Here is a 14,956-nt window from a genome sequence, read left to right as displayed (position 1 = left end):
TCTGGAATGCCAATAATTCTTACATTATTCCTCTTCATGTTATCCAGCATGAATCTTAGACTCTCTTCAGATTGTTTTATACTTTTAGCTGCTTGTTTTTCTACCTTGGCAGTATTGAGAGATCTGTCTTCCAGCTCGCTAATTCTGGCTTCCATCTCTTCTAGTCTGCTCCTTTCTCCTTTAATGCTATTGTCTATTTCCGATATCTTATTGTGGATCACCTGGGCATCTTTTTACAGGTTTTGAATTGTTTCCAATGCTGCATCTATCCTAATTAATTGTTCCTGGAGAATTCTTTTTATTTCTTCCTTATTTTCCTCTACCCCTTTTCGAATTATTTGAATTTGTTTCCATATCATTCTTCTGAATTCCCTCTCAGGCATATCCAAAACTCACTCCTCCTCCTCTATGAAGGCTTTGTCTGTCTCCAGTTCAATTGCATCAGGTCCTTTCTTCTGGTTTTGGACATGCTTTGATAAAGTTGATTGTTTCTTATTGGTCATGGTTATTGTTTTATTATTATTATTATTTTTGTTATTAATGTGGTCAGGAGATGGTCTTCCCTTTTCGTCTTTTCTTGTTGTCCTGACGTACTAGAAGTCCCCTACATTGATTGTTTTCTAATTGAGCCTTTCTTGTATCCCTGGTATGAATTCCACTTGGTCAGGATGTATTATTTTTTGATACATTGTTGAATTCTCTTGCCTAGGATATTGAGAATTTTTATCCTGTTGTTGAGAATTTTTACATCTATGTTCATGACGGATATTGATATGTAATTTTCTTTTTTATGATGCACTTCCTTGGTTTTGGTATGAGGATTGTGCTAGCTTCATGGAATGTACTAGGAAATTTTCCATTCTTTTCTATATGCTGGAATAGTTTAAGTGTCAGTTCTCTGAATGTTTGGTAAAATTCACCAGTAAAGCCTTCTGACTTTTTGGTTGGGAGTTTTTTGATGACTAATCAATTCTTTTGTTATAGGTGTCAGTTCTTCTCTGAATGTTTTGGTGAAATTCACCAGTAAAGCCTGAACTTCTTCTGGTTGGGAGTTTATTGATGACTGATCCATTTCTTTTATTATAGGTCTGTTCAAGTTTTCTACTTCTCTCTGTGAAAGTTTAGGTAGGTCATGTTTTTGTTTTTTGTTTTTTTTTTAATATATCCATTTCCTTTAAATATTCAAATTTTTGGAATACAACTCATAGTATTCTGTTATTACCCTTGTTATTTCCATTGGTTCTGTTGTGATGTCACTCATATGGTTTCTTATGTGTCTTACATGCATTGTCTACCTTTTTTGTTAGATTTGTCACTGGTTTATCAACATTATTCTGATTTTTATCTTGTTGATGCTATTGTTTTTCTATTTCATTGATGGATTCTGCTCAATATTTATTGTTTTCTTTTGATGACTGTAAGTTTACTTTGCTGATCTTTTCTAATTGTTGGAAATGTTATGTTAATGTGTTGATTTTGGTTCTTCTTTTGTGTGTGTGTGCATATATTGCTATAAGTTGCTCTCTCAGCATGGCTTTTGCAGTGTCGTTTTCATTTGTTTCTAGGATTTTTTTCATTTCATTCATTTCCTTTGCTTTGTAATCGTTCTAGTCATTGACTGACATCCCAGATCCCCTGTTTTCAGTCTTGTAGTTTTGTTCTGCTCTGGACTCTTACAAATCCTGACTGCGTTCCAGATGGTATTTCCATATATATCAGTCAGTGGTTATTGTCTGCTTTTGTTGGTTCTCAGTCCCCAGAACTCCCTTTAGTATGTTTTGAAGTGCTGACTTGACTTCTACAAAATCCTTTAATATCTATTTATCCTGAAATGTTCTAATTTCACCCTCATATTTGATGGACAGCTTTGCTGAGCATATATATAATTCTTGGTTGCCAATTTTTTTTTCTTTCAGAGTTTTATGTATCTCTCTCAATTGCCTTTTTGCCTACATGGTTTCTGCTGAGAAATCAGAGGTTAGTCCTATTGGTTTTCCTTTGTAGATAATATCCCTTTTTTTCCCTTAACTGCTTCCAGGAGTCTTTCCTAGTCTTTGATTTTGGACAATTTGATTATGAGTCGTCTTGGTGATTTTCTTTTGGAGTCTATTCTGCCTGGGTTTGTTCTGCTTCATGAATGCTTATCTTCTAGTTTTCAAGACGTTAGGAAATTTTTCTTCCAGCAGCTCTTCGACTGTCTTTTCTGTGGTTTGTTCATCTCCTCCTGTTCTGGAATTCCAATCACCCATAGGTTATTCCTCTTCATGTTGTCCCACATGAATCTTAGGCTTTCTTCAGATTTTTTCATTCTTTTTTCTGATTGTTCTTCTATCTTAGGAGTTTTCAGAGATTTTTCTTCAAGCTCACTGATTCTGGTTTCCATCAAGTCAGTTCTCTTCCTTTGCCCTTTCAGTGTATTGTCCATTTCTGATACTTTAGTATTGATCATCTGGACCTCTGTTTGCAGGCTTTGTATTATCTCCAATGCTTTCTTTTCTCTCTCTCTCTCTTTCATAATGCTTTTCTGACTTCTTCCTTATTTTCCTTGACCTTTCTGTGGACCATTTGGATACACCTCAGTATCATTCTGAATTCTTTTTCAGGTAGTTCCAGTGCCTCTTCTCCCTCAAAAGCAATTTCTTGCTCTTCCTCTTGTTTGTTGGAGCCACTCTGTCTGTGTCTGCACATGAACAGAAATTTTCTGCTACATTTATGCATTGTGGTGGTGTTTGTATGTATCAGTTTGATGAATGTGTGTTGGTGTATTCTTAAGCACTCTCTAGTTGACTCCTTTAGATGTCGTCAGGAGATTGACTCCTTTTTTCACTGTTCATACAGTTCAGTTCAGATTGTTTTTAGCAGGTATTGGTTTTAGACCACTAGTCTGGTGTATAGAAGCTGGTATTGGCTTTTCCCCAGTTGATTGTAGCTTGGCTGTATGCCTGCAGTTGCTGTCACTTGTTGGGTGGGGCAAGAAAAGAAAGTGCCCCCACAAGATAGAAGGAGGACTAAAAAATAAGGCTAAAAACAAAATTCATAAAAACCCAGAAAAAAAACCAACATGAGGACAATACTGGAAAAAGCAGTTTTATGTTGAATAATTAATACACATTTTGTCTCATCTCATTGATTACAGTCCTTACAGTATAACATCATTATCCTACTTCCTCTCTGTGTTTCCTGTTTTCATTCCTTATATTTTTTTCAAGCCCTTCTGAACTTTGTCCTTGGATAATAAATATTGCCCTTTTGATCTCAGATGTTTGATTATTTTAAGGGTTTTATACCTCCCTAGTGTTATTGTTCCCCTTATAACTGAAAATTAAACCATGGGAGTGAGTACATTTCTAGAAATGAAGAGTCTAGGACACCTTGGTCTCTTTTATGATTTGAGTTTTGTTCCACATTTTTCTCCCATTCTATCCGGTAGCGTAGTGGTTATGAATCAGGCTGCGAACCTTAAGGTCAACATTTGAAACTACCAGCTGTTCCGTGGGAGAAAGATGAGGCTTTCTGCTCCCATAAAGATTTACAGCCTCAGAAACCCTGTACAGCGTTGCTGTGAGTTGGTTCCGACTCCATGGCACATAACCACCACCACCACCATCCTGGACTTTATAATGTGATCCCTTTTAGAAAAGCTGGTAGCAATAACCAGGCACCATCTAGTTCTTCTGGTCTCAGGTCCCAGAGACTGATGTTTACATGGTCCAATAGTACATTGGACTAATTATTTCCATGAGTATTAGGGGTTTTTTAACGCATTTTCCTCTGAAAAGAAAAAAAAAAATAGTTGCACCTTAGATGACTGCTCACTAGCTTTTACGATCCCAGTTGCTACTCACCAAAGCAGGATGTAGAATATTGTCTTTGTGGACTATGTCAGTTGGTCATAGTGTCCCCCTAAGGCTATGGTCCTGACCTGCTAGGCCCAACAACTCATTTCCTCAAGATGATTATGTCTAAGAAGTTTTTATAACATTGTACCCCCTATATGTTCTACCACATTCATGGATATATTTGCAGTAAAGATAGCCTCTATTAAACTTACATATGCCCATGGGTATAGTCCCACTTCCCCATACCCATGCAGCCAACATGTCTGTCCATGCGTCTACGTGTAGATTATTATTATTATTGTAGGATTGTGTTTAAAACAGTATTCACCTTTAACTCTTACACACCTTCCAGTGTCTTCTCCTTTCTCCATCATTTTTTTCTGACCTCCCTTTTACTGTATATTGCCTTCTCCTTCACCTAAGTTAACACGTCTACCCTCTTCTTGTTGTCAGGTGCCATCGAGTCGGAACCGACTCATAGCGACCCCATGCACAGCAGAACGAAACAATGTCCAATCCTGGGCCAGCCTCACTACCGCTGCCACACTTGAGTCCATCAATGATGCCACCTGGCCAATCCATCTCGTTAGGGGTCTTCCTCTTTTTCTCTGACCCTCCACCTTACCCAGCATGACATCCTTCTCCAGCGATTGTTTCCTCCAGATAATATGTCCAAAGTATGAGAGACGAAGCTTAGCCATCTTGGCCTCCAAGGAGCTCTCTGGCTGCACTTCTTCCAAAACAGATCTATTGGTTCTTTTGGCAGTCCATGGCACTTTCAGTATTCTCCTCCAACACCACAACTCAAAGGTATCAATTCTTCTACGATCTTCCTTATTCACTGTCCAGCTTTCGCATCCATATGAGGCTATTGAAAACACACCATGGCCTGGGTCAGGTGCACCTTAGTCCTCAAGCTGACATCTCTGCTCTTCAATACTTTAAAAAGTTCCTGTGCAGCATATTTGCCCAATGCAATACGTCATCTGAACTCTTGACTGCTACTTCCGTGATTATTGATAGTTGATCCAAGCAGAATGAAGTCCTTGACAACTTCAATCTTTTCTCCATTGATAAGAATGTTGTTTATTGGTCCAGTGGTGAGGATTTTTGTTTTCTTGACATTGAGATGTAATCCATATCGAAGGCTGTGCTCTTTGATCTTCATAAGTAAATGTTTCAAGTCCTCTTTACTTTCAGCAAGCAAGGTTGTATCATCTGCGTATCACAGGTTGTTAATGAGTCTTCCTCCAATCCTGACGCCACATTTTTCTTCATAGAACTCAGCTTCTCATATTATTTTCTCAGCATACAGGTTGAATAAGTATGGTGAAAGAATACAGCCCTGTCTCACACATTTCCCAATTTTAAATCATTCAGTGTTCCCATGTTCTGTTTGAACAACTGCTTCTTGGTTTAGATACACATTTCTCAGAAGTACAATTAAGTGTTCTGGAATACTCATACTTCTCAGTGTTGTCCATAGCTTGTCATGATCCACACAATCGAAAGCCTTTGTGTAGTCAATAAAGCATAGGTAAACATCCTTCTGGTATTCTCTGCTTTCAGCCAAGATCCATTGGACATCAGCAATTATATCTCTTGTTCCACGGCCTCTTCTGAATCCAGCTTGAACCTCTGTAAGTTCTCTGTCAATGTATGATTGTAGCCATTTCTGTATTACCTTTAGCAAAACTTCTCTACCCTCTAGCCAGTAATTTACCTTCCCTTCCTTTCTCACCCCTGGTATTCATCAAAGAATGTTTCCTTTGGTGTGATAACCTTTTCTTGAGTTTTTGCAGTATTTGTTGTTGGTACCATCAAGTTTGTTTCAATTCATAAAAACCCTAAATAGGGCTTCAAAGGGGAGGAGTGGCTGGTGGGTTTGAACCTTGTGGTTAGCAGTACGGTACTTATCATATAGTGCCACACCAAGGACTCCATTTGGGACATACTTAAACCAAAATATATATATATATATATTTGTTCATCTGAAATTCATCTTGATCTGGGCATCCTATATTTTCTCTGCCAACCCTACTGTGGACCTACTAACCCCCTGCATCAGCCTGTTTCTGGGTACCCCTGTCCTGCTCCCCACTCCCATGCCTAGTATTGAGCCTCAAGCCCCTTCCTTCCATTTGTGATTCCTCTGCATCTTCCTACTCAACCCTCAGATAGCCTGTGGGACCCTCTCAGGACTGCGGCCACCTCCAAGTTCAGTGATACTTTTCAGTGTGCAGAGTTACCAGACCACTCAAACAGTTCTTAAACTTCGCCTGCCCTGTGTTTGAGAAAACCCACACCGATCAAAGCTACTTTGTGTCAAGGTAGCTCATTTGGAAAATAGCACATGTGTGAGCTTTGAGCAAGGTGATACTGGCCCTGTACCTCAGATTTGGGGTGCACTGTGACGCATTTCTGGCTTCCTGTACAACTTACATCTTGGTGGGGAGACAGTCTAACCATAAGCAAGAATCAGGCAGCATGGCCTCTATGAAGAACTTAAAATCCACAGAGACACATTGGCCCAGGGACTCTGCTGCACCACTAGTCCCTCACCACTCTAGCAGATCCCCCATCTGACACAGATAATATAACCACAAGATCTGGCATATCACAAGACCTGAGGAATTTGACCCCCATTCCCAGGAAAATGAAAGACGTCTCTCCAGACCTGAGAAAGTACACAGAACTCAGTCCTCCGCACTGCTACTCCCATAACACAAATACCTCAAGTGGGTAGCTTTAAAGAACAGAAATTTATTTTTCACAGTTCAAGAGGCTAAAAGTCCAAATCAGAGTCTCAATACAATTCCTTCTGTATTTCTCATGGTTTCTGATATCTGCTAGCAATCTTTGGCATTTCTTTGCTTGTCTTCTCCTGTGCGTCTGTTCTGCTCTTTTTATGTGACACCACTCTGAAGTGATTAGGTTTATGACCTACCCTACTCTGAAGTACCCTCAATAATATTAAACAGGAACCTCCTTTTCCAAACAAGGTCACTTTCAAATGTATAGGAGTTAGGACTTCAGCACATATCTGGGGTGTACAATTCAATCCTAACAGATGACTTTCAAAATCAGCAGTTTCTCTAGAGCAACTCACCTTACAGTTTGATTAGAAACCAAAAGATTGAGTTAGTGGTGGGTCCTTTAAGTAATCTGAGCACATGAAGTAAAAAGCTTGGCTGTACCCACAGCTGCCTGGAGAAGAGCAGGCTCTCCCACCCACCCTTCCCTCTGCCAGCCTGGGCTGCACTATGTCTCATGGCTAACCAGGATTATGCTCCTGCAGACATGGGAGGATGTCTTCGCCCTTCACATGCTGTGTGTCTTACATAAAGTACCAAACTACAGGTATTTATCTGACCTCCGTCCCCACTAGCAGTTGCCATCAGACAATCTGTATTCTTCAGCTACCAGAGCAGTGCTGGAACTATGTGTTTGATGCCTACCTGGGTATTTATGCCCATGGGTGACTGCCCAGTCATGTGTGGTCAGGTTAGATTCTCCATCGGAGATAAGAGTCCAGTGCCTCGCCACTCTCCAGGGATTAGTGAGAACTGGATTCTTCTCCAATTCAGTGTGGATTGATAAACCTGCTTAATCTTCTTGACCAGAATCTAGAAGGAGAAATGGGAATGACTGCGGGGTGATGGGGTAGGGTGTTCCATTGAGGGCCACACTACAATCCTCCAGGTTGATGCTAGAGCTGAAGCCCCCACTGAGTCCTGGGGCTGAGAAGACTGGTGAAGATAGACTCTGGATTCAGAGGCTGGCCTCCCCTCTACCACAAAGTCCCCAGAAGGGCTGCACAGAGCCAGGAGCTGGCCTTTAGGAAGATGTCTTCCTGGAGAAGGGCTTGGATATAGGAGATCAGTGAGGGGGACTGTGCTGCAGTCCGTATGGTTGCCAGACTCCTACCTTCAAAACATGCACGGACAGTTGGAACCTGTAGGACCCAAGAGTGTTGAGTCACATGTAGACTTGAGCTTGGGATTTGAGTGAAGTCTGTCCTGTCATCTTAGTACTCCAACAGGCCCCTCTGATACAGGTTTCAGGTGTCCACTAGCAGAATGTGCCTTTCAAAGCATCCTCCTGGCCGTAATTATGTACCCCTGGAAGTACCCTGCCTGCCTATGTACATGCACATGCTCATCTAGTTCCTAGCATAGGTCATCAGGGACCTCCTAGAGAAGGCAGGCAGGAGGGCAGCCACAAAACCAGTTTTGAGGAAGTGACATGCACACACCCACAGTGACGACCCCAGAAAAATACAGTCCACAAGTGCACTGCCTGTACACCCTTAACACACTCACACATGAACAAACTCACCTTTGACATCACCATCTGCCAGAGAGAGGGACCAGTGCATCTGCTGCCTTCAGTATTTGGAATGTCACCTGCCCTCACTCAGTGTCTGAGGTCCCCCTGCCCATAGTGAAGCTTCTGTCCATTGCATAGCACTGAGCTATCTTTGAGCTGCCCAGGACAGGCTGACAGAGTAGCAGTAGGAAGGAGGTTACAAATGGGATCCTTGGCCCAGGCCAGGAATCTGGGGCCTCAGGCCTTTCTCCTCCCTGTTAGCTGAAGGCCCCTCTGCTCACTGCTGCCACCGCCAGGACTGGAAAGAGGGGCTGCCTTATGCTTCCTGAGTCTTTTCTAAGTGAGCAGTCTGCCCAATCTGACTACCTGGTGATGGATAGAGGATGCTGAGCAGTGGAGAGCTCACTCAGAGTAGACTGTAGTCATTACTCCATAGGCTTGCTCTCCATGGCTGAGCCCAGTAGACATGGTTTGGCTTCCCAGGGGAGACCAGAGCCAAGCTCTTCAAAGACCAAGGTCAGGAAAATCTCCTAGGGGGGAGGGGGTTGGACACAGCAGCTGTGCCAACCTTGGACATTCAGGCAGGTTTCCAGAAGACCTGGAACACTCTGGGAGAGCTAGTACCATGCTGAGCTGTAGAACGAAGGCTCCAGAAGCATCATGGTTTTGCTCACCCCACAGCATGCATATAATATCCCCCTCACCTTCAGGGACTCTAGTGTAGGATCTGCCCCACAGCTGGTTATCATTCATGTGGTCCAGGCACATACTGTCCTTTAGGGTCAGCCATCCTGCTCCTCTCTCTGCCTGTCTCTAGGCAGTGTTGGGAGTACTGCCAAAGTCATCATGGAATAGAAAAGCAGCAGCTGCTCAGTTCTGAAGCCAGAGGCCCGGGGTCAGTGGTTAAAGGAACTGGATGGAGGAGGGCCTCCCAGCCAGCAGGTTTCAGCACCCCTTCCCATGGGACTTCCAGTGGGGACACAGCCCACTAGCTGGCTGCCAGCCTGATTGGGCCTGGACGGTCAGGTGGAGTAGATCCCATAGGACAGGGTGAGTGAGGCAACCCAGCACCCAGGTCACAGTGCTGATGAAGCCAAGCCAGTACTCAGATATAAGGTACTCTCACTGTATAAGTACCTGATGGCTATTCATCAGTCATACAACAGAAGTATGAGGAAAACACAGATTCCGAGCTGGGCTGCCCTGGGTAACACCCAGCAGGAGCCAGCCCTGATTCTCTGTACCTGTTTCCTCATCTGGAGCATGGGAATGACCATACCCCCTGCAGTACTCTTACAGGGTACTTCTTTTCCTGTCATCTGAATTCCCTGTGCCAGGAATGCCACGGTACATCTTACCCAGGCTCTGCCCTTATCAGAGGTTGTGGTCAGGGAGGGCTTCTCAGAGGAGATGTTGGCTCAGTAGGGCACAGGGCAGGTGCCCAGAGCAGGTGACATTGGTGCCCAGAGCTCAGAGGTCACGGTGCTACAGGCTAGGTGGAGGCACACAGAGCCCATCAGGCACAAGGACCACAGGCTGTGAGGGTGTGGGGAATAGCCAGGCAAGAGCATCACCTGGCTATTGTGGCCCATGTCCTCCTTCTCAGCCCCTCCATCACTCAAGACTCCCTGGGGGCAGAGGCCCTTCCTTTCTGTTCAGGGTCAGCCATGTGCATTCCCATTTGGGAACCATTACTCAGAGCCTCAGGACCAACAGAAACATTCATCATATCTTTAAATTGATCTTTGGGTATAAATGAGTCCCACACCACCATGCCTGACCCCTTGATTCCTCAATCATTAAACAGTACTCAGGCCTAGCCATGTAGTTCCCAGTGTGTCCAGGAAACTACAAAGGTCAGAGGCTCATCTGTCCCCAAAGCCTGCAGATGCAGACACAGCACAAAGACCCCTTGAGATTTCAGGGATCTCTCCAAAATCATCCAAGCACCCATGACACCCATGTCCCTCTGACAGAGAATCAGTCCAACCTTCTCCCCACACACATACTTTGGCCTAGCCAGCAGGACTCTGTTCTCCTCATAGCCTGTTGTATGGCCCTGTAGGTCACTCAGTCTCTCTCTGGACCAGAAACAGAGGAACCTGGAAGGCAGATGCCTGGAGTCCTCAGTGCTCTCCAGGTCCCCAGTGTCAGCCATGGACAAGGCATTTCCCTTCTGAGCTGACATCTGAGAAGTGGAAATGACTCACAGCCCAGAACTTCTGGGCAGTGGAGGGAGGGGCCTGCAAGTACCCACAGTGGAAGGAGTGGGCTATTCAAGAAACTGTCCATAGTAGTCTATCTCCATTAGGTGGTCGGCAGGATGGGGCAGGCTCCAGACTCAGCTGGGAGTCAGTGCAGGTTGTGTGCACATAAGAAGCTGCACTGTTAGGACATACCTCCCTTTCTTGCCCTGGGCCTGTCCTCACCAAGTGCAGATTGACTATCTATCTCTCTGTATTGGCCTCTATAGAAGAAGTAGTCTGGATGTGCATTGTATTCCACTTAGTCTCTATAGAAAATTGCTCCACTTTTTCGTAGCCCTACCCCCGCTTTTGGCACACAACCCACTGGGGCCTCAGGCAGCTCCTGGGCCCTGAAGGTACTTGGTGAGGTGATTGATTTTGGACCTTGTGATTCATTTGGGACCTGCCCCCTCTTATCCTGGAGTCCTGGGGCCCTGGGACCCTACTAGTATACGCAGCAAGATCAGCACCCCTTCCCTCTTCTATTCCATCTCAGGGCTTATTTCAGTTATCTAAGTGGTTAATACCCCCACAGTGTCCAAACTGGGGCTGCCTCTATAGTCTTTTCTACCTCTGACAAGGGGCCTTTTTGACTCCGCCTCCTGAAAAGTCAGTATCAGATGAGAGCAGACATTTAACCCAACTGCCCAGACCTCACCTCCCAAGGCACTATGGGCACCACATAGCCATGTTTGGTAGGTTGCATGTCCTTGGCAGATTCTTCTCATCCCCACAAAGACAGTTATTGGAGAATTAGACTCAATGGTTGATGTCCAGGGTCCTATGTTGAAAGAGCAGTGAAGTCAGGATGCTTTCTCAGGGCCCACTTCATGCCTCCCTAATATCCCACTATTGATCCCTCACACAAACATAGCCATGCCCACCTCACCACCTCTGTGGTCTCATTGCAGGAAGTTCTACTACATCACCCTGCTACGGGACCCTGTATCCAGATACCTGAGTGAGTGGCGGCACGTGCAGCGGGGTGCCACCTGGAAGACATCACTTCACATGTGCGATGGGCGTACACCCACACCTGAGGAGTTGCCACCCTGCTACGAGGGCACTGACTGGTCGGGTTGCACGCTGCAGGAGTTTATGGACTGCCCCTACAACTTGGCCAACAACCGACAAGTGCGCATGCTGGCTGACCTGAGCCTGGTGGGATGCTATAACCTGTCCTTCATCCCTGAAGGCAAGCGAGCCCAGCTGTTGCTTGAGAGTGCTAAGAAGAACCTGCGGGACATGGCATTCTTCGGCCTGACAGAGTTCCAACGCAAGACACAGTACCTATTCGAGCGGACGTTCAACCTCAAGTTCATTCGGCCCTTCATGCAGTACAACAGCACAAGGGCAGGCGGAGTGGAGGCAGGTGAGCACACCATCCACCGTATTGAGGAACTCAATGACCTGGACATGCAGCTCTACGACTATGCCAAGGACCTCTTCCAGCAGCGCTACCAGTACAAGCGGCAGCTAGAGCGCCGGGAGCAGCGCCTACGGAGCCGTGAGGAGCACCTGCTACACCATGCCAAGGAGCTGCTGCCACGGGAGGACACTGAGGAGCCAGGCCGAGTGCCCACTGAGGACTACATGAGCCACATCATTGAGAAATGGTAGTAGTGCCCACTGAGGGGCTTCTAGGGTAGGGGACAGGAGAGGGCCCACCAAGGACATGAGCCACATTGTTGAGAATGATCATGGTGCCTGTCATAGAGCTTCATGGGACAGGGCAGGAGAGGGAAAATGATAGAGGGCCAACAGACCTGCACTCAAACAGAACCCACCCAGGACTTTCATGCAGAGACTGCCCAGATCTGTGTCACAGATCAGTAGGACCCGAGAAGAATGTGGGAGTGTTTGGGAAAGAGTCATACTAAGGCCAGGCATCTTAGAAATCAATGTGGAAATGCAAAAGGGTCAAAGGAAATTGTACTTGAAAATTGTGCGGTCAGGAAAGGCAAGTCTTCCCTTTCCTGGTCCCTTTCTGTTACAGCCAAGGTTTGAAGAAGACAAAAGACAGAGTAGACCTGCCAAGCCCAAGTGTGCCATGGGAGCACGTGTGAATATTGCCAGGGAAAAGCAAACACAGATGGAGACTGAGTGACCAAGCGAGGACAGATGGGCTGAACCAGAACCCAGCCTGCTCCACTGTTCAGCAGACAAACCCAGTTAGGCCAAGCCAGCCCTGTTCCCTGGATACCCACACCAACCTATGCACTAATCTATGCACAGCCTCGTCAGGCCAGTGGGGTTAGAGACCAACTTCCAGCACCTGCCATGTTTCAGGTATCCCTTGGGCCTCTGTTGGTCCCAGTACCCCAGAGCCTGTATGCCATCTCCTCCCTAAAGCCTTTTAGAGGTGATTGGATCTCACCATTGTGTCTGCGCAGAGAAGACATGACCTTGGGCTCTGGAGAAACTCACCCCTCTGGCCCAAGGTCAGAACCCACAGTCAGCTTTGTGCTTCTCCCACCCCACTGTCTACAGTACTCAGACTGGGTGAATGGGCCTACCCTATATTGCCCCGCTTCCTGGGCAGAGTGGGATCCCAGGAGTGAGAAGGCTATAGCCAGGGAGGAGCAAGCCCAGATGGAGGGCTGGGAACTGAGGGCTTTCCCTCCATTCTGGTCCTCTGAGCTTGTTAGGGAGTTCCCTGACTCCAAGCCCCAGTCACTTGACACTTCTTCAAGGACTCATGTATTCAACTCCTGGGAATCCTGTGTATAAATGCAGTTACACCACAATGGGCTGGAGCACATTGGCTTAAGCTGCTTTTCTTCTCCAGAACCACACCCTGGGCCATAGGGTTTTGGTGCCTGGAAGGGACTTGGGCTTTCAGAGTTTTCAACCAGCATTAAAGAAACAGTTCTGGGTGGCCTCCTTGGTGTCCACATACTAATTTCATCACCCCCTAGAACTGTCCCATTTCAATTACCCCACCCCCACCCCCACCCCAAGCAGGTCAGGCTCTGTTCCTGCAGCCCTGCAGTCTACCTGATTACCCCATGAGAAGCCATGTTGGGTATCATTTTAAATGTTTTCCTCTACCCCCACCTTATACATCCATAACCCCTGCATCCTCACGTTTCACTCCCCCATACCCTCACCTCTGTGCCTCACCCGTGTATGACCCCACCCATGTATGCAATCTGCCTCACCCTTGTATGACCCCACCTTCCTATACTTTAGAGGCTGGAGCAGGGTCTCCTCACAGAAGGCCCAAGATCTAGCATACCAGGGAGCTAAGCATAGACTCTACATCTGAAGTAGAAGGGGACCAGCCTCTATCAGACACTCTGGAATTTCCAGGAGAGGAAGTAGATACACCCAGGAATACAGGGCAGGGGTGCTATGGGGCCACCTGGGAAAGAACTGATCCCACCAAGGTCCTACCATTCCCTATCCCTGTTTTCTTTCAAGCCCCCACTCTTGTTACCATGAGTGAAGGATAGCCACAGGGGTAGCAGCAGGGAGTCACTAGTGCAGGCAGAACTACCATGGCATTGAGAGAAGTTACCCTCCAGAAAGCAGTTTTAACTGGTCCCTGTCTGGCCCCAAGGACCCTACACTGGCTCCCCTTGGAGCCCAATACAGGGTGTGAGGGCTGGTGGATGATCAGATGATACAGAAGTGAGGGCCAGTGACCATGTTCTTTTAAAGGTAGATCAGGGTCTGTGTGGGGTGAACGTGCTCATCATTTGGGGTGGCATGCTCCTGTGAGGGAGACAAGATGGGTTTTAGACAAACCAGCTGGGACCCTGAGGGGCTGTGGCTTCCTTCAGGAAGCTCTGTCCTGTTTTGCCTAAACCTAGGGCTCCCAGCTGCAACAGGCTCCTCTGAGCAGGTCTCATCCACACTGTTTTATACATACTGGACCATATTAATTTATGCCCCATTGTCCCAATTCACACGAAGCATGGGTCTCTCCTTGGTTCCTTTGCTGTGTCCAGAAAACAATCTGTATCCTTCCAGCTCTGGGCTGAGGTGCCCACCATGGTCCAGCTAGCAGAGCCTGCAGTACTTCAGCCCCTGCACTCTGCGCAGACCACCTGCTTTGGGTGACAGTATTTTGATGCCTGCAGAATCTTCTGGGACACCATGGTGGGGGAGGCACCCCTGAACCTGAGGACTCCACCCACCTAGAACTCTTCTGGGAGCCTCAAGGACAGAAGCAGACACTGATCACCAGGAACAGACCCTGCAAATGCTTCGCTCCTGGGCAGGGTATCAGAAGGTCAGATGTGTCTGAGCAGTGTGTCTGTGAGCTTTTGCTGAAACTGAGACTGTTTAACTTAAACCAGGAGCATTTAAAGCTTTATTTATTTATAGCTTCTTATGAAAAATGTTGAGAAAAAATCTTTTGGCTATTCATACAAAAAAATTGTCTGATGTTGGGAAAGCAAGTCATAATCATCTAATTGCTTCTGTCTAGGCTGAGAATGAGTGTTAGCCAATGAAATAAACCCTCAAATGGAACGCTGGTGTGTGTCATCTGTTCTAAAGCTATCTTTTCTGCCACTGGCTTGCGGTTACCTGGTT

General features: G+C 46.1%; 1 protein-coding gene across 1 annotated transcript in view; it reads left to right on the top strand.

Annotated features, from left to right (window-relative positions):
• HS6ST1 (heparan sulfate 6-O-sulfotransferase 1) overlaps positions 1–12,076 on the top strand; it is a 98,890-nt gene extending 86,814 nt beyond the window's left edge. The window contains exon 2 of the mRNA XM_006877320.1: positions 11,326–12,076. Within this exon, the coding sequence (XP_006877382.1) occupies positions 11,326–12,034 (709 nt within the window). The 3' untranslated portion in view covers positions 12,035–12,076. The remainder of the gene's footprint in view (positions 1–11,325) is intronic.
• The last annotated feature ends 2,880 nt before the right edge of the window (positions 12,077–14,956 follow it).

The sequence above is a fragment of the Chrysochloris asiatica genome, unplaced genomic scaffold, assembly GCF_000296735.1.
Source record: "Chrysochloris asiatica unplaced genomic scaffold, ChrAsi1.0 scaffold00479, whole genome shotgun sequence".
Lineage (NCBI taxonomy): Eukaryota > Metazoa > Chordata > Mammalia > Afrosoricida > Chrysochloridae > Chrysochloris > Chrysochloris asiatica.
Note: the sequence above shows the minus strand (reverse complement) of the source record. Positions and strands in the feature narration are given on the sequence as shown.